Below are 24,530 nucleotides of genomic sequence, written 5' to 3'. Positions count from 1 at the left end.
TTGTAATTACTGTAAATTATTTAAAAATATCCTGTAGAAATATTTAAATTATCGAAATGTCCGTAAATACGTTAAAGAATACATAAGAGTACAACGCTTTGATAGAAGAATATATCCAAGACTCGATGTAATACACATAATATCAAAGATCGGCAAGCGGAATTTATGCTGGAGGTCACGGTCTCTCGAATCTTTCACACATGATGGGACCGTTTGTAGTTTATAAGTCAGAAGGAGATTTTGGCCCCTCGAACAGAGGCCAAAGATTCACACGTTTAACCGCAGACGTAGCGGCGTGAAAGATGACGCAGACGCTACTAGCAGCATGGTCCAAAGGGAAGAGGATACAACGGAAGGGTAGAGCAAGAGAAAAGGGAGAGCAAGGTAGATTGCTACGAAGTTAGCTGGTTAACTCGACGAAACAACAGTAGCAAGTTAGCGCGAGAAGTTGGCGTCAGTTGGCACCAGCGCGTCGTGAAGCTCCAAGAGGACTGGAGCAAAGGGGTAGGGGCAGACCTCGAAGCTGGGGGCTCTAACTATTTCATTGTTTCATAATTGAAGCATTTGCGGTCTCACCGTTATGCATATATCTATTAGAGAGGCTGAAGCGTGAAAACGCAGCACTGTCAACGCCGAAACTTGCTTCGTTATTGAAGTAAGACGGGGTCGTCTTAGGAACTTGAGTCGATTTCTGCGAAATCGATCGATATATTTTCCCTGATCTTAACACTGTTCAAATTATAGAAAATTATCACTAATTGCATATATATATATAATCTATATATATATATTACAAGATATATTCTATAATATATATATTCTATCCTTTAATACATATGTATTGTGATTAGAATATTTAGTATTTAAAAGTCATTTTGTGTCTATCATTATTCCACGGTGTTAGAAACACTTGAGAAAAGTAGTAGTGTCGTTTCTGGACTAAAGTTGTAATGATAACAAGACAGTGTTGCGCGTCGATGATGTCAGCGATCTGACGAACTTCATCAAACTAACTTCATGGATCGTTGTACATGTTAGCGTGTTTGGATTACCGCGTTCACCATTGTCCTATATTTTAGAACTTGCAAACTTCCGCTGTAAACATTCTAACGTGCTGGCTGCTCGTGGAACTTAAGTTCGTAAGTTCATTAAGCTTATAATGTATTCGATACCATGAACAAATCTAATCAATTTCACGCTTCAAACTGCCAAATTATTATTCCGTACACGTTGATAAAATATGTTCACAGTAAATTAGCCAACTTTCGCTTAATTGGTCGAAACAAGTCAAAGTATTTTATCCAGATTTATTAAAAATGATATCTCGCGGAAACGCATTGGGCCACGGTTGGACGGGTCCAGAATACGGACACGATAATGAAGCAAATTTTTCCGTCTCGTTGCCGCCATACGATGCGCCGCGATAAAGTGGTCAACCAACGAATTAGTTTGTGACACGATCGGTCGATTTATGGAAATCGGTTTAACGTCGTCGGGCCGTTCGTATATTTCGTATTAACGTAATACCTATTCCCAGCAGCATTTCCGACAGATTTGCATGCATTGTCCGACAATCAATTAAAATATTCCAGTATTTATGTTCCATCTGAACAGTTGTTACGAGGCGAAAGGGGGCACGCGTGTATTTCGCTCAGAGAGTCTACGTATCCGAATAACTTGTCTCTGGACATTTCGTGGTACAAATTCGTTGGCACCACGTTAGACTCGTTATGGGATCGTGTTACCCGGATAACCTTGATTAACTTATCCACTCACTTCCGAAAGTCGTTGTCATCCCCCGTGCTCTTTATCTCGAGATTGATGTCTGGTGCCTCTGGCTATTTCCCATGGAATTATTAAAATAGGGATTGCGAATTTACTCTGTGGTAGGCGAATAACATATGATTTTTACTTCTATTTTGTTTTTCATATGTTTTAATTATTACTATCTGTGTAAGAACAATGTGGCAATAACAATAACTGTGATTCTCTAACGTACGAACCGTTGAAAAAGTTGCACCGAAAGTCCTTTACTAATTAAAGTGCGATAAATTAAGCAATAACGCAGAAGTGAAATCTAATTTTATACGTGTTCGGAATGTTTGTTGAATCATCGTATGTAACCAAACGATTACTTTTAATTATTACATTGTAAAATTACAGTAATTATCAAAATAATCGGCACATGTAAATCCAACAAGTAGAATGATAAAATTAACCTAACAAGCAGCTGCATACGCGTATATGTGTGTTTGTGTGTTTACGATGTTGCACAGAACACGCTTACAGCATTGCATGGGTATTGGTCGAGCATCGTGCCTGAGATACGTAATCACCGTTGTGCACCTGACTGGACTCGGTGGAATAATTTTGCGGCGAAGATCATCTCGGTAATATAGATCCGGGGAAGGCATGGTTGGCGAGCCAACCTGTTTCGCACGTTGGTTTCGCGACGCGAGGCATAAATAAAGGTTAAAGATTCAACGTCGTAAAATACCATGTCAACGCGGAAGCAAATATTAACCGTTGCGTTGTTCCATGAAAATAATGAAATAGTTTTCTTTGTATTTATATATAATTTATATATATATAAAAGGAAATTTTTTGAGTTATCGTTTATTTAAACATCGTTCAACGATTTTCAAGTGTTTATAATTGTTTTAAGGCTCAATGCAATACAATGTAACGATGTTTTGATAATGAAGTATTAAGATTAGTTATACTTGGAAAACTTGTTAGTAATATTCTCGAGCCTTTACCCATTACGCTGTAAATTTGTTTGGCAACATTTGGACAGTATTCTCCGGGGCATATGCCAACCTTCGACTCTTAAAAAATTTTAGTGATTAATTACGTGCGCTTCCTTAAGCCGCTTTGTTCTTTCTTCTTTTATAATTATTCAAAGAATCAGTACACCGCGTGTATCAAAAAGTTACAATCATCAATTTAAATACATCCTTTTCGTAACGAACATTTAAGTCGTTTTTGTTTTATGATCGTTTAGGCAAATAATGGAACGAATAGATAGCGAGAAAGAGAGAAAGAAATGGGAACACGATTTGTCTATTAGCGGATTCAGTAATGGAGTTAACTTAGGTGGTTGCGCAACCAATTATACTTTGCCTGTATGGTAGAATGTGCAATTTTCGGGCGCTATTATGCGAGGGTGGTATAGGAATAGGTGGTAGGAACCATTTCTCTAAGGTTCGTTTATTTATGACTTTAATATCGGTTACTATTGGAATACTAAATCATTAATTGAATTATTTTCAGTTCTGAAGTGGAACAGTAGAGTATTTTAATTTGATAATGTAATCCATTCTGTTTTTGATATTTGTAATTTACACTTCGTTTAATCATTTATATTTAACGTATTTACTTAAACGAGTATGTTGTGTTTATGCTTATTAATAGCCATAGATATATATGATACAGGATCTGTTACACCTTAATTACTCTATTAACTATAAGACCTAGTCCATATCCATTTATTAAATCCCAATGCGTTATTACAGTGACATTAGTAGGGCATCTAGAAATGAGGAAGATTAATTAATCCTTTAGGAAACTGGTCCATGTAGGACATGACGAACACAGAACAACCGCAACGTAGAATCGTTAGTGTATAATCCTAAACTATTCTCAATAGATAGGACCATAATATGAAGATCTAAAGTGGTATAATAGGAGCGACGCATTAACGATTAAATTAACATTTCTATGCAGTTGATCCACATAATTCCATCGATCAATTATCTTTTTTAATTGCTACTTTAACTACTTATTTTCGAATTTATATACAGTACCTCTATCTATATAGCGTAGTATAGTGTTTCGAAATGTATAGTACACTAACTCCGTGAATTTAATAAAGTGCAACTAGAATGTAGTTTCCAACTTTCCTGAGAAAAGAATTTCTCATAAAACTCATACTCTCCTCGATGGTTGCAATCTGTGACAGAGACCCTACGCTACCAAGTACTTAATTACGAAGCCAATTCGCCTTCGCATTCATGCATCAACTTTTAATTTCTCACTCGTTTATTTTAATCCATATAAAACCAATATGTTTACGAGGTAGTCTAGTAACAAATTTAAAAACAACTAGTCGTAAAAAATTAATTCTCTAAATAGCCGGACGCCCGGCCAAGCAGGACAACGTGATCGAAGATACATACACAGAACGACCGCAACGCGGAATCGTTAGCGTATAATCCTAAACTATCCTCAATAACCGAGCCACACTCGCGGCGTACGAAAGCAAAGTGGTAGTATACGAGTATGGAAGCGACGCATTAGTGAATTAGCGTTTCCTGCCATTGCAATCAAGGTAATGCGCCGCTACGGCACGCGCTATGGCCCCTCTCTTCACGGCTCTTGCTGTTGCACACGGATATCGCCTGCTGCCTTTCCCGTGTACGTTGTATCTCGAGACAATTAATAATTCAACATCTTGAAGGATTCAACCGGCGCGCTTAACAGAAACGAGACCTTCGAGCGATTCTCAATTGCTTCGTCGAATTAATAAGTGACTTCCACCTAAGTATGCTACCAACGAATAAATAGATCAATTATCGTTGATGTTATATTCGGTACTTCCAAACGAGAACGAATTCCGCGGAAAAATTTAGTAAGCGTTGCTGAGGAGGTAACTGTGTCGATGTTCAATATGTGAGAATTTTCCCAGCGCAATTGAGAATTGGCACAAGATTATTTGAAAAACTCGGTGAAAAATATAATTCTGAGTTCTTCTGTAGAAAAGCAGTACTATTTATTCGATGCTCCTTAATGCTGTTCGTTAATATTTTACAATGTAAAATTACCAGAACATAGTACATCTTTTGGTAATTAATTTTTTTCTTGTTATTGGATACCATAACTATAATATTCTTTTGTATCTTTTAACAAACTGAACACACAACATTTGCCTGAAACGATGTTTTATCACATCGTAAATGATGGAAATGTAATTTCCTCCTGTCATCTTTATCCTTGTGCTCTACTTTTACAGTTTTAATGCAAATTTTGCAATTACCTTTTTGCAAAGATTAAGAGACTGCTTAATGATTAAAACGAAACATAGAAAGAAAAGAGATTGTGTTTAGAATTTATTTTAACTTATTTATTTCTACTAGTTTCTATTTAACGTTTAAGTATTTCTTCTTTCATGAATATTTTGTTGCAGTCATACTTCCAAATCAGCTTTCCTAATTGGTAGGTTTAAAAAAACATAAATAGAAAATCATCGTGATTGAGATCGAACGTGATCGATTCACCAGCGATTCACAAGTAGAAGTTTACGCCATCTTTATTAACGACACAGTCTCTACGTCTAACTTCACATCGCTACCGGCTCGAATATGGCAGTGAAATGTGGTTGATTGTTTTCGTGATTTAAGACATTGTTTTGATGTGTTCCTAAAATGTGTTGTGAACTGCCGTTACTATTAAGTGATTCCTTTATCAAAATAATATAAAATGCCAGTATGTTCCTTTTACTGCCGTAATCGTACAAGTTGAATTTTCAATTTCGTTGTCAATTTATAAATATTGTACATTTTGTGTTTTCCTCTTTGAGAAACTTTTTAACGATAACACACAACTAGGTGAAAAATAACTGAAAGAACTCAGTAGAATTTAAAAATATGCAATCATCAAACTATATTAATTATAGTATTTGTTTCCCATTCAATTCATCCATAACCTATACACTTTTAGCGACTAGAAGAAAATTCATATTTTGACACCCTTGGTAAAACCGGAATACCTATTTCGTTCGATAGAATAAAAAAAGAGAGAGAGAGAGAGAGAGTTTCGTTTCACGTTGCGCACAATCGGACACTGATTGAATTTCGCGTTTGTCAAAGTGCACAATGTATGAGCTTTTTTTTCACCTGGAAAACTTTAAACGTCCCGGAATTCAAATCGTTTTCAGAAATCCGTGGTTCAATCAACAAAACGTTTATGACGTGAAGCCGCAAAACCTTATGGGTCACAAACTTTTTCACTACATCTTGCTCGACTAATACATTCGCAATTTTAATTTTTAACAACTTTATCGTTCTACGATAGTTGTTCCAACAATAAAACGATCGTGTTGTTTCACTCCGCTAGGTTACAAATTATTAGATATACAAATTCCAATTTCATATAGTGCCATTATCGTTCTAAAATCTCAAAAAACGAAAAAAAAAAGAAGAAATTCGGTCTGATATAATGATCTTAACGAAGAAGTTTCATGTCAATTCTAATTCCCGATAACGTCTTTCTTTTAAGTAGCCCAAAGTGAGCGTATCATGACACTCATGAAGAGTTTGTGCGAGCAACATCCATTATTTTTGCTCTCCATTCTCAGCCCCGTAGTAAGAGTACTTGAACGTGAATTCATTGTTATCACTTGTCGTTTCCGTAATCACTTTGCACGCGTCTCGTCCATCGAACCGGCGGCTGTCTGTGCGATAGAACGAACCGCGAGTAAAACGCGTCAAATAATTTTACCATGTGACGCCAGTCACGGACGATGCGCATCGAACGTTTCATTGGCACACCTGTTCTATATCGAGGTCGCGCGACAAAAATGTTTTTCCTCGCCCATCGAACGCGAAATCAGTCGGGGGAATTGAGTTACTCGAGTCACGTTCTACAAATTTCGGATTTTGTTCCTTTGAGCTAATCGAGCTTTAAAGCACTCCAACGAGAAAATTGCAAATTTCTATCCTCTTACGGTCAGTTCCTGTACCATACATGGGAGCGTGCAGTGCGAAATGAGAGACCAGCGAATGGCAAAATAGCAATTTGAGATAGATGAAAAATTGAATTGTTTATATTGTTGCGTTACGGAGTACTGTTTCATTGTTTGCATTCTCTGAACATGTTGAGTGTGTTTAAACATTGATTGAAAGGATGCCTCGATAAAAAGGGTTAATTTAGTTTGAATTAAAAAACCAAAACTGTATGTTTTACCTGATTGGATATGTTGGTATGTGCCTGTCTCGATGATGCATCGGATTTTCGATTGTCCGAAAGCTAAAAAATTAATTAGAAATCCAGCAGGCCATGTTTCGAGAATTCTATCGATTGTTTCGATCAATTTTTGCGTTTCATTTCCTGTGACGAAAAAATTGAGTTACCAAACAAAGCATTTCTAGATATGCATGAATAGATATGTATTTCGATAAGGCAAAAAGTGATTTTCTAAAAAAAAATGCATTCTACGCAATCAATGAAATAACGTCTTTTTCGTTGATTCAAGATTACTCGGAAATTGAATAAATGAATACTCTTTATTCATTATTACTCATTAAAAAGGGTTACTATGTCATATGTTATACTATGTGGTTAAATGAATACGGTGTTTATCCAGCACTGTGGAGAGAAGAATAAATCACAAAGCGACAGAAAAGTTAAAAAATCATTGTGAAAGCAGGAAACACGACGTTTGAAGGCAGAATTCTTTCGAAAGGACAGCATTAGTAGGTGCCTCTGACGCTAAGGGAAGGACAGTTCTGTCTGGTTCTTTCGCTTCCTCTTTCGTTCTGTGAAAAATCTTTGGCTGTCTCGTTAAAACTTTTTCTCAAGAACATCTCGAGAGCACTCTTATCAAAAAAGGTTTCATCCATGTTCCACCGTCGTCCTTCTTTTACTTAAGGATCGCAACGCAAAAACCGTGTTCTAAACGTACCTGCTTACCTGCGCGACAAGTATATCGAGACGTCATTTCAATCCGCGATAGCCGCAACTTTGCATTTATTTCGTAACGTTCTTCGTGCGTAAACGTCGATGGCAACCTCAATTTACTCACACACAGATACTTGAAATTGTTTATTCTAGCACGGTCAAGAAATTGAAATTACTTTCGCATTAACCCAACGCGGTACACATCAATCACACAGTGCATTCTTTTGTATCTTGCAATCGTTTCTATTGGTTCGTACGCGGTAACTCGATATGACTATCCGCACTACGATGTGATCATCATAAAAAAATCCGTATGTTCGATTCGTTATTAGTTTTTAACGCAAAAGGTCTTTCATACATAGAGATTGAAATTAAAATACATTTCCATGTTCCTTGATCAATGGGAGCAATCGGTTCGAAAATTCATAGATATAATATTCATATTTTGACGAACGTACGAATGAAAATAACAATCATGAAAATCGTTCCTCTAACGCAGTCGATGTCGTTGGCTTCGTTACCATTTTGAAAACTAGATTCCAGCGGAATTCCACGATAAAGCAATCGCTCTGAATTCAGAAGATAAAATTGCCTTTGGGAAGGTAACAGTGTGACTCCCAGAAGTCCCTACCCGGGAGACAGAAAGCAACAGGGAATTATAAAAGTGGAAATCAACATGCTGGTTTTTCAGCGTGTCCCAATCGTTCACGCAGTGAATCCACCATCTTCGTGCTCGATGTAGCAGACAGGGTGGACTTGTAATCTCTCCATTGTGTCGACGCTGTGACGCGTATACGCAGATACGAGTGATTCGGTCACTGCAGCCAGCAAACGTGCGTCTGAACGTGTCCATCTAGTGGCTCGCAAATCTGAATTTCTCAGTCGTGCGTGAAGGCTCGGCATTTCTCCGGGTTCTTCCACCAGTTCAAAGAGAACATAGACTACCATTACCACGTGTGTCGCGTGATTGTTGCTTTCGCAATATTTACCTGGATTTTCATACATAGGCATGTACAGTCAAAGTAAAAGAGTATAGATTGAAAATTTTTGTTTTCTAAAAAGTTTCGTTTTGTTTTGAATGTTAACGTTGGAGTCGATCTTCGGGTCGATACACAGCTTGTTAGATACGTGACACAATTAAACATTTTCTACTTTAGAAACTTTCGTTTCGTTATGAAATCCAAGGTCAATTGAAGGTTACTTTGTAGGCCGTTGAATTTGTCTTTTTAGCAGTTACAACAGAGTAGTCGAAAAATATGCGGTGTCATTTAAAAAACTTAAGATCACATTGACGTTCCAGAAAATGTAATTCATGAAAAAATCAAAATATATTCATCTAGTCAGTCCTCTTGAGTATAATAAATTGCATTTGGAGCATGTTTTGATAAAGTCAATACATAACGAGTTATTTCAAGTGATAATTTTTATCGACTCACATTGTATAATGAGAGTCTCCTAGTATATTCGTCAAACATATCAGAGATGATCAAATTGCTGAATTGATGCCAACGGAAACTTAATCGTTGCCAAAGAATTGACTGTTTCTCCAACTTGCAATTTTTGATCTATATCATCTAAAGCTGTTAAAATATTGAGATAATAAATTATTTTATTGTTCATTCGAGTCTTAACTTAAGATTAGACCTGATATTTTCATACTTGTTCATTTTCGAAAATAACGAATTATTTTATCTCGACGATAAAATTTTGAAATTCACCGCAATGTTCCTGCGCCGTAATGTACTTCTCCTTTCTACAATCTCAACGAAACTCTATGTATATCATAATTCAACGAAAATTCGCGTCGCGTCGTTGGTAAATTGCAATTTCTTCCTTTCCATAGCCAGTTTTCCGCCATCACTGTAGAGTCTTGTCGAACACGATCGCGACAAGTTTGCGGTGCACGACAGCCGGAACGCGCGCGAGTATTTACATCTGCTAGCTGTGTAGAACACGCAGGATATCTAGAGAATAGGCAAGACCGAAGAGAGAGAAGAGCGATACACTACGGAGACTGGCTGGTTGGAACATTGAAAAGTATGCAGGCGCGTCGTGTTTGGGTCTGAGATGTATCGCGAAATACTCGTTTCTGGTACATACGTACACACTATCCAGGAACACATGCAAACTTATCTTACATGCGGATGTGGCGGTGCAAGCGATCACGTAGCACTCATAGTCTTCCCTGTAGGTTTGTAGGAGCGTGACTATATACGACAGCCAAGGCGAATTCACAATGCAGAGACGTCGTTGCCCTTCTCCCATTTTCCCGATGTCGTATAGGCGTCCTCCTGCAATGTCCCGTCTGTTATTGGATTTGTTTGAAACTTTTCAAATTCGACCAGCAAATGTGTCTAACGCGGGACGTGCTCGGGATGTACCGAGACAATTTTTGAGCAGCTCGACCGCCGCAGCAGAATACTCCTTGAAATGTCTCCTCCTCGTTCCTTCGATGTATCAGTCATTTTCAATGAAAACTTCCAGTGTAGAGAGCAGATCTATAACCGTGCTGGGATTCACGACATATTTCCGTTCAATGTGTATATGTACTTTGGAATACGATGATGTTTTACCAATATGAAGATTTGCTTCGTTAGGAAAGTCACTCGACGAACTTGCAAATCAACATTTTTCCTGTTGTTCTTTTAGCAAAACAATGGAAATCTTCGTTCTTGTTATGCAGTGTATCTTTTTTTAATCGTTGGAATGTTTCACAGGTTAATCTTTAACGATTGATCATATCAATATTTTGTTATCGTTCGCATTCATCGCGCGTATGTATAACACTGATTCAAAATTTCAAACTGAATAGGGTTTCATTTATATCGAATTCGCGGAAGTTGCCTAGTCCGTAGGAGAATTGTAGAGCAATCTTCTGTAATAAGAAAGAGGAACTTTTGTGATCCTTTTTGTTCGCGAACTGGGATTCGACTTTCGAAAATTGGCTTTGAACGAAAAGCCGGAAGAATGAGTTTCTATCCATTGGATTGGATTGTTAAAAATTTCATCGATTCGTTTCCAATATACATATATTTACACAAGAAAAAACCAACCTTCAACGATCAATGTCTTTTAAATATAAGTATTAGAAGTTAAAAGCTTCTAGAAATTTTTAGAAATTATTATTTATTAAACGACCAAATTATATCATTGTACAGATAGTGAAAGATGTTAGCAAAAACAATTAAAGTAAGGAGAGTTAATCGCAAATATGAAGGCATTAAATTAATTCCACGTAATACGGTTACGAGTTACTTTATGATTAGCGGCTAGATATATAAGAAACTCGATGAATAACTAGTAGCGTTGCTCGTGTGAGCAATGAATGTTTCCCCTTATCAGCGATAAAATCGATGTATATGCAACTGTTACACTGCTTTTTGTGTAAACACCATTGCCAGGCTGTGATTTTGATCAATGAAGCTTTTCCTTTGGCCTTCCTTTCTGTAAAGTGCACCCGATACAGAACACAATCAATCTCTGCTGTAAAGCGTGTGTTTCTTGTATATCTTATTGTTACTAAATGTTTGATAAATGTATCTGTTTCTGAAAAACTGGTTTTAAATATTATTTCTCCTTTACAAGAAGATCAGCTAAAATGTATCTTATTATTAATAATCGACGAGCGAAAAATTTGTTCGCATTTTAAGATAGATTCGGTCCTATGAGAGGTAAGAAGTATCTATAAATCTTCGTAAAAAAAGGCAAAATTACACGGCTGATTCCTTACCTGCTTTCGAAAATAGACGCAATTGTATTTATGTTTCCGTTCCACAACGAGGCAAACCAAAACTCGAATAAAAATCAACGAACTCTACCTTACTATCGGGCTAAATGACTTTATCGTGTCATCGAGCACTTGGTTCGCTCGATATTGGGCGTTAAAGAAGTTAGTTGGAGACCTGCGACCTTAAAGAGCTTTAAGAAAGACAGAAAAAGTTGCTTGCTAGCGGCCGATTTACTACGCGTGATTAATAATAGCTTCACTGTGTTTACTTGAAATACATTTCTGAATGCATTGGATTTAATAAAACATCTTAATAGCGATTTGCTTTATTCGATTAGATAATGAGCAAGCTTATTAGTAGAAAAGGATGTCCAGCACATTAAGCAGAAAATTACCTGCTAGAGTAGCAAAAGGACGGTTGGATAAATAGAGCCTTGAAAGAAATTAATTTTCTAATAACTGACGTATCGAGATTAATCAATATCCGTTATTTTTGTTAATTAAATAAATCACTCGTTGAAATTTTATAAAAAGAGTGTTGCAAAGATATTAGTGATTTAAAATCTTAAGATCGAAGACTTTCAAATTTATTTCGCAGATAATGCTTCGGCTTAAATTAATATATCGTTTATTACTTTCGACTCTTCAAATATGTCGCATCATTTTATAATGTGCTGTGATCATTGGCAAGGAACTTCAGTCGCGATATTTCGCTGGTTGAAAATTCAAACTAGATATTCCTCAGAATCTTAATCCGAGATGTTTCATTCCCTGTTAATCGCGACCGTTAGAAACGCATAGTCACGCTTTTTAATCTCATCGGTAATTTTTTTTCCTCTAGAGTGGGTAATGGAAAAGTCGGATTGCGAGGTGCAAGCGACAGAGGGGAGAGGGCAGGTTCGGATACGAAACAGGATAAAAACGAAGGTACAATTGAGCAATCTCATGATTGGAGACCTTCCGTGAGAGAGGCTGCATAAGGTCTGCTTGCCCATGTCACGGCTGCTCGCTGTCCTGCGAGATAAATCCGTCCAATCCTCTAAGGAACAGCACTCGCTGTTTATTCGCCGCTTTTTCCTTGATTTCATGAGCGAACAAGGTGGTTCGGCTTTCTTTCTAAGATCAGACCATATCGCTTCGGTTACCCTCTCTTCAAACTCCTAGCCCTCTTAGTACATTGATTAATATATTATCAATCGTTCGACAAGTTTTTTATTCCTTCTCATCTTTTAATACACCGTGTACCTGTGTATATGTGTATGTGTTAATATAAATAATTAATGCGATTTAAAGCAAATATCACGTTGAAAATATTTATGAAAATATTAAAGAAATTTTTAGTCTCTCGTCTAATAAACATTCGTCGATGAATTTGAATAAATCATTGCACAAATTTTCTCATTGACTTTTTCCTTTATTAGGTACGGTTTTCCGTATCTCCGGTCCTACCGCCTTGTTTGTATTTTGTATTACGCGTAACTGATTTTCGATATTTTTATCGAATGCAATAAGTTGTTTTTATCTTTTCCATTTTCGTTTACCTACATCAAACTTATATCGCAAGCATGTAAGCATGAAACTTGTGTTAGCATAGCAGAATATTGACCACGTTTAACATTAATCGAGTGTACGTTGCAAATAACGATTAAATTAATTATATTTATTCAAGGATTCTAGGTATTACGTGACGACAGGTTTCGCTTGAATCCTTAGCATTGGCTCGATATCTTTTCGTTTCGATCTTTTCTTCTACGTAGTTTCCACGATATCGAAGTATCTACTTTTCCACGTAATTATGATTTTTATAATATTGGCTCTTTTACATAATGCCATCGCGATATACATTTGATCGGATAAAAAAGCGTCCAATCATGGTATTGTTAATAAAAATAGCGCAAGTTCGAATACTGCGTGACGTAGCAGTCGTAACGAAGGAAGAAGATTTATTGTTCTCGTAAACGTTTTCCCTGGCCTCATTGTTATTTTAGACTTTTACTATGCGAGAGCTTTGGCGTCTCCTTTGTCACTGAATTTTCAATGCATTCGGTCCACAGTTCCAGCTATTACTTCTTGTTATTGCATGAAAGCCCAACTATAATTAGTCTGTCATAAAAATACCGAGAACGTATGTCATCTATATAAACCTTGATTTAAAATGGAACGCTGGTATAGATCTACTTTGCATTGTAATATCGTAAAGTATTTTCAAAGGAGTAACTTCAAATAAAATTGCTTATGTTTCTAACGTTTTTGTTAAAAATTTTTAACTCAAAAAGATAGAAATCAATGGTTGGAAAGTGCGATGTGAAGAAACGCGTATCCTGTACTTGTTAAAATCAGATTCGAATTGGCACGTACTTTCACGGTACGCGTGTGATATCGATTTGATCCTTTGTAGACTTTTATATATTTAAAAAAATAAGCACGTGAATTATAGAAAGGGTACAGGAGGATATTAAATCAACTTCTTAGCTCACTAACGCACAGATGTAATTTAGGCCGAAGCGGTTTTCACATTTTCGGCAGATGCTAATCGAGCAGCATTGCCCGTTGGAAACGCGATGCGGATATAATGCACGGGCGAAATAGCCCGGAAATAGCAATCCATCAATATCCCAGGCAGTACGGGCCCGGTTTTCAACGTTAATCAGTAATTAATTAGTGTTGGCTGGATAGCGGACTCGTCGTTCGTTACCAATCGTTTTTCGATGTAAGCACCGGCGTTTATCCGGTAAAAATATATCGAATTGTCACGGAATTAGCCAGCAGCCAACACAGCCCACTCGTTTTTCCAGCATTTTCCGCCACGATATCATGGAATGTGTTCAAGCTTTATACCCTCTGGCGATGGTCGTTCCAATGATCAGCCTGGTATCAACCGAATAATGTAGTAATACATTAGCAAAGCCCCGCAATGGAACGTGCGTTTCCATGATCGCGTACGCCACGTTTATTTGGATTTGTAATCACTTACGAATCCTGCCGCTAATGAGACGAGAATTATTCGAATTATTTTGCAATATTCGTTTGCCTTCTTTCCTTCGTTGTTTTTATTTTTTGCTTGAAATATATAGTTCGTGAAATATATATTTCGTGCTCTTTGCTAAATACGTTGTCGGTTTGCTTGCTTGTTTTAATGATATTTGGAGTAGTTATTGTTCCGAAGATGTTTAAAAGGGTAACGCGTGTGATATGACATCGAGTGTACTATAGCCTCTAAATTATCAATATCTTTATGTTATAGAATAAATAATAGGTCGCACTTGTACCTGTAGGTACCTTTCCGATCGCATCATTAACCAACCACAGTAACTAAAATTTCGCTAATAGGCATCGAATGACTCGCATCAATGAAAACGTATCTTGCCGTTTACGATGGTCACTGATAAAGGAGAAAAGAGAGTTTGGCTTGGGCTGGTATAATTGTACACCTGTAGCAGACCGAAAACAGTAATTCATCAACACATCAGAACGAGTTGGCAGCGCTAACGTTCCTAATCACTAATTAGCCAATTAGCTCACGCAATTTTGCTAATAACGGCTGCGTATATCGAGCCGATGAATGACGCGGCGCACCTGCAGCCACGTTAAAGGGGGCCTTTCAACCACGCTGCGCTGGCTAGATGGTTGTGTGGCGTTTCGATTATAGCTCATCTCGTAATTAGTATTGTATCGACAAACCTTTCGCGGCTACACTCATCAGACTGATCGCGTTTTGTACCTTTCCAATGATACTCGAACGTCGCCAGTATCATTATTTACTTAAATACACGCTACGATCGTCCATTTTCCCCGTTTGTTGTCCAATTCGTACTGTGGTATCGAAACATTAAAGCGAACGTCGACGTAGACAGATTTTATTTCATCGTCGATTTTCCGTAATTTCCTTTCACAGATGACATTACGAGTTTCTCAAATTTTAAGATGCGATTTCATATTCTGATAATCTAGAAATCGAGTGTTCCACATTTAATACGCGTTCCAATTGCGCCTGTGTAAGAAATGTAACGCTGCCGTAGCGCCCTTGACCATTTGCAATGCTAATGACGTTCTTGTGACTTTTCATTTGCGTGCAACACTGCGAGCATCCGATATGATGCATACAAAGTCGTTCGTGTACGTAAATATAGAGTTCTTCCTTGTATTTTTTCGGCGGTATTTTTTCAAGATCTCAGAATTTTTTAATATCATTTTCTTTGAAATTTTAACCACGACGGCGAAACTTTTTTTAGGCCGATATTATTTCTAGGTTAGTTCTTCAACATTTTTGCAGAAATATTTCATAATTGAATGATTAATTCGGAAATTCATAATTCAGTATCTGAATTAACATTTTCAATTTCACCTATCCTAGGTGTTTCTAATTTACTTAACGATAAACCACAGCTAATAGGTATTAACAAATTAATGATATATAAATTAATTTGAATAAATTAGATTAATGACAAATTTCTCTGTTGATAACGCGTATTTATACAAACATTGGAATGTAGGTTGCACACGTTTTTGCTCCAAATTCACCAGGGAAAGAATCTGGTTAAAATAGCAGCTCCGCTGCTGAATCCTCTTCTTGTAAGACTAAAACGTGCACGTATCCTGGGAACAAGGGGTGCGCGGATTTCTGTTTACCTAGTCTTTTATGCTAATGTTAAGCTCCAGAATACACCTAGAAATTTTATGACAGCATTTCAACTGCAGCCCGTATATTCATTTATCTGGAAAACCTCATGCTTGAATTTCATTATTCAACAATGGTAAGAAGTAAAAGCGTGAAAGCGTCCAAATAACATTGTTTATTTGCATTTCTACAATCATTCGTTCTTTTCTATCTATTATTACACTTTTTTAAACTTCATATTATCAAATATACAAGTATATGGCAATCGATAGATATATTTATCGCAGAACGTAAAGAGAAACATTCGCCTAGCTTTGCTTAAACGTCGATTGATCCCTAACTTTTGCCAGCAGTATACGTTATAAATTTAAAATACAACTGCGAAATATTGCCACAAAAGGTTAAAAATACATCGCAACCTGGAGGTTCGATCAAAAATGCTTTCACCGATCCTCCATACATTTGGCAAAGTTCGCCAGTTCGGAATTCTCTTGCGACTTCGCTTCTCGTCCAAGCGTATGGCTGGGGAGCTAGACAAAACTCTGTCTCGAAGATGCTTGCCGCTTATTGATCCGAGTTTAAACGTTTCTTAAACATAGGTTGTTAAAGCAAGCTTGAAAAACTTACGTCACTATTGCTATCTCGTTTTACGCACGCTAATGATTAATTGTTGTATCGTCATGGAAATATATGTTCGTTGGATAAGCAGCCATCTTCTGCTCGTAAATCATTGAGTTTGTGATTCGTTCTACCAGTTATTTTCCTAAAGTATTATTCATCGCTCTGCTCTTTGTTACTTCAACTTAACTTTAACCGCAAAGTTAAATTTGTTTCGTAATGAATAATTAATTAGAAGGTTCAGAGGCTCGATCGATTTTAATCCCGAAAGTTCAAATTTATGTAGGTAGATCCATATTATATCCAAGCAGTCGTTGATCCGAAACAAATTTAGCGTGTACTTAAATCGAATGTTAAAATAAAAACTTGAATATACGGTCGTGTTTGATTAATTTCGTGAAGATCGAGAAAGGTAGCAAACTAAAATCGTAAGCAGCGGAGTATGAAACATTTGAAATCGTTTACGTCTTACGTCAACACGAAGCTGAAAATCGATATAGCCTTTGCGCACTAATTCGATATACTATAAGTAGGTAACGCGTGTCAAAACTGTAAGTCAATTTTGAAGGAGGAAATTCGACGTCGTGAGGAACTGCGTGAAGTTCGTGACATAATGTTGAGTTAGGCCGTGTAAATAGAAGGTAGCAGTCGAGCTAGATGAATCCCTTGACTGAACAATACCTCTTTGTTGAGTTGCAAACGGCTGTTCCGCGCCGGCAAACAACTGCTGGTGCTTAGCTATGCAATAACGATACCAGCTCACCGTTTGCATTGTTATTTCTACGAGAAACTAAACCTACTCTTTTCCATTATCGAGTTAGGCTTTATATTTGATGCTTATTTCTCGCGTGTTTCGCCGAATACTTTGATACGCAGTGGATCGAAAAATACTTTTTCCGCCAAGTACAAATTTTTTCATTTCTTCCGCTTTGATGTAATATAACCGCCCACGGAACTATCACACAGGACAGTTTTTGTTAAAAGACTAAGATACATCTTTATTTTTCTGTCGAAGCAAAGCATGATTTTTTTAATGAAACAAAAACGAACTCGTCAAATTATTCTGTTCTCACTCGTAAACAACAAAATCGCAATTTACGTGGACGTGAATGTGTCAACGCGTTTATTTAAATTTTAAATACCTCTCGGCTTCTTTATGTCCATTGTGCGCGTCGATGAGCATTTGCTTACGCCATAAACGTCGAACATCTTTTATACCGTTTCATCTACTGAAACCGTGGACCTAGTCGCGTCTCGAGGATGTTGCTCGCTTGAGTAAGTCGACTGTACAAAACGTTCCAACTGTTATCTAATCTCGGAGAGCCATTCCGTGGCTCTGCCTTGTCGTCTGGTGTTGCTAGTGAAAAAGTGTTTACTCGCAAACACGCCTCACCTTCCATGCGCATCCGGTTTTGAGCTGAATTCCCTGTCCCTGTTACAGGATTCCTACGATGTCGCAGCGATATTTTCGAAACGCTTTTTTCTTGATTTTATTTAACGTCGAGTCGAAAACGTGTCTCTAAAATAGTTGTCCTTTTCTAAACATTGTCAAACGTTTATATATAATTTCAAGCACTAAAATCATGCGCAAACCTTCAAATTACAATAGCTTCCTTCCAATCGAATCGAATTGAATCCCACTCAGAACCATCGTCCGGAAACCACCGTTTTCTGCTTGTACCGAGCATCGATTGCCCTCCAATTCTCGTTGCAACCATAGAAGCTAGCATGGAACACGAACGACCAACCCTCCATACCTCAAGACGTCCCAGAAAACTAAGAACACTCGTTCGTTGCAGATGACACTTGGCATTCCGTCGTCGTAGGGTCGACGCAGCTTTCCACCTCCATGATACGCTTTCTACTCGTCAAGAAAATCATCATGACTCGATCGAAGGACACGTAAGAATAATCTAGTGGATCGATTAGTTCGCTTAACGCCGTAACTAATATCACGGTATATCGGCGAACGTACATGAACCTATGTAACTTGTGAACATCGGGAAGGGAGAAGCGAAAGAAAGAAAGAGGAAAGGAGAAAAGCCAAAGAAGAGGAACAAAGTGGAAGACGGAAAGAGGAAAAGCCGCGAGATACTAAAGCGTGGCAAAGTCGCGGCAGCAGCTGTGTCGCGGTGAAAGTACGAAAGAAAGTCGAGCGTAAATGCTCGTAGGGGCGCTTAAGCGAGTTTACACGCGGGCAAGCGTACCGTGAGCCAGCTCGAAACGTTAGAAACGCTCGAACGTGAAAACGCGGCCGTGTGCTTGTGAGGGATGCGGCCCATGGGCGAAGGGTGGGGTCTTTGGGCACCGATAAGGCTTATCCGAAGATACGATGGCCGGCTGCTCGGCTCTTGTCGTCAGTCGTAGTGCTCAGGTGGAGTCGACAAGAGCGCCGTTCGCTTTAATTCACGCCGATATCGTGAGTTCGCGTCTCTTCTACGTACGAGTATCATCGCTGCTATCGTATCCGGTTGACCGACCTCCAGTTGAATTAGACGAAGCCACGGAAACGCCAGAGGACCTCGACCAGGTGGCGGAGGGTGCTTGAGAACGACGACAACCTTGAAATAGACCAAGAGGAATCAGGTTGGGATCTGTGTATGGGAAAATCACACGATAGGATGCTCGATGTTCGGAGATATATCGTCGGTTTGTTAGAAGAGTCACGTATCTCGAGTTTACTAGGATAAATTTTACATCCTCAATTTTTTGTTTCGATTAGGTTTCCTAGCAATTTTTATTCTGTTATCCTTCTAGCAAATCGGTGATACACATTTTCGGGACATGACGTATAAAGGGAATGATTCGATATCTACAAGGAATACAAAAAATTAGAAAATTAATTAAAAAATTAGCGACATACGAAGCTTCGTCATTGTTTTTACGCGTTACATTGCACCTTTGGATTATTATCCACAAGTTACGTCCGCAGCAAACAAGCAATCTTGTTTACGGACAAAGTAGAATCAGTGCCGCGCGGAAACGGTTCTTTCTCCCGACTTGTTCTCTAATCGTTTTGTCCTCAAAACGTCTCGAGATTTTAATTTGACGTTTTAACGCGCGAAGTGGTCAGTGGTAAAGGGATGTCGAGATGGGAATAGAGTAGCTAGAAAGAGTTCGTCGTTGTAAAACGGTCGAGCCTATGCAACGAGAGATCGACGTGGTAAGAAAGAAAGAAAGGGTGAAGGAGAAAAAGGCGAAAGGAAGAAAGCGAGCGGCGCGAAGGACAAAAGCGTTGGAGGGTAACCCGAGAGAGCAAGGCTCTCTTTACCGTGCGCTTTTCTCAGTCCGCGGGCGTTACTATTCCCCTCTCGCCCCCTTCACGCCGCCGTTTCTCCGCTCCGCTCCATCTGCTCTGCTCTGCTCTGCTCTGCTTCGCTCCGCTCTACTCTTCTCCTCGCCACTCTCTTTCTCTGCCTCTGCTTCTTCTCCTACCAGGATTTCGCAGCTCCCAGCTCGCCTACTAAATTATTCGTGACCCCTTTGACACTTGACAGTGGTGGCAGTTCCGGTAATTGTGCCTCTATCTTCACTCCCCAATCTTCAGTCGGACTTTCTTCGTGTTCATGAACACGATGAACATCTTACCTGGAATTGTTTCTGTTCTTTTATCTTTGTCTACTATGAGTATCCAGAAATTCTAGAATAAACGTTTTAATGTTGCACATTCAGTTGATTTCCGTTCGCGTGTTTTGTAGGAATCGCTATCTATACTGTCTTCTATAGAGATACCTTGAATGTTTGTACAATTTTTTAAATTAAAGTTTTCTATATAACGGAAAGGTAGAAAATATGGGGAATTCGTGGTTATTAGATTTTTTTCAAATTGTATAGAAATGTGGAGATATTTGGAAATTTTGGACCGTGTATTTTTACTGTGATTGGATCAGCTTTCGAAAAATTCCTCTCGACACGATATTGCGTTAATACACGTGACTTTCGGATACCAGAACTTCAATTCGGTGAAGATCTTATTTGATCGAACGTAGTTAAAATTTAAATAGTATTTCATGATTTCATTTCCATCCTCTTTTATGACGATATTATATTAATAGAGTTATTTATAATCACTTTCTTTACTAGAAGCATCAGTCTCTTCAAAATTTAACACGTTTCCTGGGACTATATTTCTTTTTCGTCGCTTCTTCTCGATTCGTCTTGCTACGCTGTACTACCGGCGTTCCTCCAGATTACGATGTTCAATGTCCTCGACTCACTTACGTTTACCCATATATAAAAGCGGATAACAAACAACTGGTCGAAGCGTTTTAAGCGTTTCTTGAAACACAATTTACCGTAACTGAAGCGAAATCGGACTTGGACGTTCGTTCAGATGCTTTTCGTTCCTTCCCAGTACGCTCATTACGCTTGGGCGTCGTTTCGTTCGGTTTCATCGTGTTGTCGGTAAATAACGGGCGGAAGCTTTCCTAGGTACTTCGCAAGCGTCTTCGAACGCGAAGCTTCGAGCACGATACCTACGCTCGAAACAAAGGGACACTCGAGCCGCCCGAAAATCCCCGAAGAAGCTGCAGATCGTCGAGCGAACAGGGAACATCGCAGTTTCTCATCTCTGTCCCATTTTTTAACGCTTTTGCTTCCGGTAAATACGTCCGTCTTACGGTGACTTGGCCCGAGCTTCCAAACCAAGATAAAAGTGCAGCCCGTATATAGAGTGTCTTTCAAAGTATGAGCGATAGCTCAGAGTTTTTTAAATGGAAAATTTCATTTTGAGGAAGATTCAATGGAAGCTGTTGGTCCTTTTGAATTATAAGTTAATTGCGACTGAAAATTATCGCTTTGACAGCATAGAATCGGAAAATCTAGTCTAATTTCTTTACTTGGAAAATCATATTTCCTATCACATTTCAAATTAGTCGAAAGTTTTTACATTCGAAGACATTCCGTGCTATTGGACAAAGCTGTATCTGAAAGCAACAGAGCTGGAAACCAAGACAGTGGCAACTCACAGGAGCAGCGAAGCGAAAGTCGCGATCTTGGAAAGATGTAGAAAATAGCGAACGAGGAGCACGTTAAGGGAGATCGAGCCGTGACTCTATGGTGGTTCGCGGTGGCGCGGCCTGTATACGAGCCGAGTTTCTAATTAAACTTAAACTTTTAATTGACTCGTTGCAAGGTCGTTTCGCGCAAAAGGTGTCCCACGTACGCGTTCCAACTATCTGCGTTACTCCAATTTTATTCGTCTTCTCCGTGTTCTTCCTAGATTCGTGGCTGGTTTCAGACTGTTACGTTATCTTCGTAAAGGGTTTCCTCCTTTGGAAGAACCATGGGCCTTCTTTATGACCACTTCGCTGCGAGTTACTTAGGAATAAAATGAGGTATTCGCGTCTGTAAATCCCTAGCAACGAAAATATATGCGTGGAAATAATTGTAGGTGAAATGATTTAGTCTACAACGATGAAAGTGTTAGGCCAGTGCAGTAGCCCTACTTGCTGTCGAAGAACTACTAGGTTTCAAAGTAACCTGACTTTTTCGATACGTAGGTACATGTCGGATAAATTGAAGCTGGATCTTACAAATATTCGTAACATTTCAAATTTCGTTTTAAGACCTACGAAGACCTCGGTATTTGCTCATTTAACGTAGCTAATGTCTAGATAAAACGATAACACGTTCTTTATTAACAAAAGTTATCTTTATGGTTCGATTTTCACACAATCAATATGAATATGTGTATTATTGTGAAAGTTTATTTAGTTTCTCAGAGACTTGTCTATCATTTGGGTGCTTCGCAATCGAAATTTTCCAATTATTTGAACAAACGTAGATCTGGGTCACCAATTCAACGGCGACGAAAGACAAAACGAATAAAACTTTTGTACTGACTTAACAATATTCTCTATGATTCTGTTCACGGCATAAGTGATTTTGAAACCGTAGAGTAAACGTAGAAATCTGTATAAACGTTTAATTGTATCATTATGTCATCGTTAAATTTTACTTATTTCTTCTTCGAAAAGATAAACCTGTGAGAGTTTCGGATTCATCCTGTGTAAACGAAGCATTGCTTTTGAAAATACATATACGTGGCGCGATTACGATGCGTCGATCACTCATTTCGAAGCAAAACGTTCGAATAATATAACTACTTTCTGTTTTTATTTCTGTTTGTATAGCCAATCGAGGGTCCGCGTGGTCGATAGCTGGGAATATTCGACAGCTTCGTATCGAACGTTAAACGTCGCCAAAGTTACGCCAAAAGTCTGCAGTAGTAACATTGAACAGATTTCCCTAGAGACAGATTGGTGTCTGTATCAGTGCAACCGTATCTCGTGAACAGTGTATGCTTTCTGTGTCTAATATTCAAAAAAAGAAAGAGAAAAAAAGGAAATAATTCGTGACCGTACAATTGATGATTCGGTGGAATTGTTCGAATAAAGAAAAAGGGGAGTAGGAAAAGTGTGTTTTCTTGATGAAAGTTCAGTTTGTATATCCATAATCCGTTGGTTGATTCGCACGTGTGTAGTAGTTAGTGTTTGAGGGTTGATACCTTCAAACCGGAAACGTCGAGTAATCCTGTCTTCCTCAAGGATAAACGAGGCTGAGGGAGGGAGGCACCGAGAACCGGTCGCAAGGAGGATTCCTATGAAAATGCTTCAATCTCTGAATGCTCTGGCGGGTAAGATCTCGCCGGGCTCGCCAACCGACAGCAACGCAAACAAAGTGCACATGCACAACAACAACAACAACAACAACAACAACGTCGTGCATCACCACCATCATCCGTACTCGAAGCAACAGGCGCAGCAGCCGTCGCCGTCGTCGCAGTCGAGCAACGGCGAGCAAAAGGAAAACACGTAAGTTTGATACATTTTTTTCTCTATACATGTATAGTATATATATATATAATATAAGCGAATATACACATATGTGTAGGAACGAGTGTGTCGTATTAATTTTTCAATCGTTATAGCAAGGTGAAAGAATCTCTTATACACTTGAATTTCAATTCAATTTGGAAGTTTTAACGCTACTCGAATGGTTCGTTATAAATACACCTGTCCCTAATCATTTTTTGGGTCATCTTCTAGTTATACGTTACAATTAGGTGCAAAAGATACGAAAAATTCTGAATGGAACAAGTTTGTCAGAGAGAACGAAACTGCATCAAAGAGACGTATCTATATGTTCGCGATAGGAAACAATTAATTGGTTGGGTGGGAAAAAGTGGGGTAAAGAGAGTAACACAGTCACGAAATCACTTTTCTGTCATTTCGTTCTTTATGGAAGAGTGACAATTTATTTGAAACGACCTTTTATGAAAATGAATTTTTCAAACTTGCCCAATCCTACAAAATTTTCGAACTTCGTAGAACACTTGGCGAGTATGCAGACAATTTAGCAGAATGTACTTTGTTGAATTTTCTAGCTAAAAAGTTAAAAGTTGCAAAAGTGTAAAAGTAAAGGAATTTGAGAAAGGAAAAGTCGAAAATATATTATCATGATCTCGAAATGTTACATAGAATCTTATTTTTTTCTATCATACGTTTTGAATACTTGAAATATGAGGGGATTTCTCTTGAAACTTATTAAATTGAATATACAAAGCATATCGATAATTTCAACGTAGCTTGAGAAAGGTCGTATTTTCATCTTTAATAATTCCACTGCGCTACTGTAACGTAATATAAAATGTAGATTTTTGAACGACAAAATTGCGTAATGGATCGTGCAAAGAGACGAAGAGATACGATTATACCCGGTTTATTTCTTGTACGATGTAATTGTATGCGAAAAACAAGAGGTTCGAGTAGTTGAGCTTATTCGATAAACAAGATAAGAAAATCAAAACTCATGGTGCCGTGCTAGTTAAATTACGGCAAGCAATGTCGCGATAACAATGAAAATGCAATTTAATGCTCGTTACGGGCC

The 24,530-nt window shown here is 38.2% G+C and overlaps 1 protein-coding gene across 17 annotated transcripts in view; it reads left to right on the top strand.

Moving 5' to 3' along the window:
- Positions 1-24,530, top strand: part of LOC100644765 (CUGBP Elav-like family member 2) — a 552,950-nt gene that overhangs the window by 33,448 nt on the left and 494,972 nt on the right. For 16 of the 17 annotated variants that reach the window (XM_048408808.1, XM_048408801.1, XM_048408799.1 and 13 more), the window contains 2 exons: positions 18,440-19,226; positions 22,775-23,455. In XM_048408808.1, coding sequence (XP_048264765.1) covers positions 23,244-23,455 — 212 coding nt within the window. In that variant the 5' untranslated portion in view covers positions 18,440-19,226; positions 22,775-23,243. The remainder of the gene's footprint in view (positions 1-18,439; positions 19,227-22,774; positions 23,456-24,530) is intronic. The other variant, XM_048408798.1, reaches the window with a different exon arrangement.

This window comes from Bombus terrestris, chromosome 9, assembly GCF_910591885.1.
Source record: "Bombus terrestris chromosome 9, iyBomTerr1.2, whole genome shotgun sequence".
NCBI classification, from domain to species: domain Eukaryota; kingdom Metazoa; phylum Arthropoda; class Insecta; order Hymenoptera; family Apidae; genus Bombus; species Bombus terrestris.
Note: the sequence above shows the minus strand (reverse complement) of the source record. Positions and strands in the feature narration are given on the sequence as shown.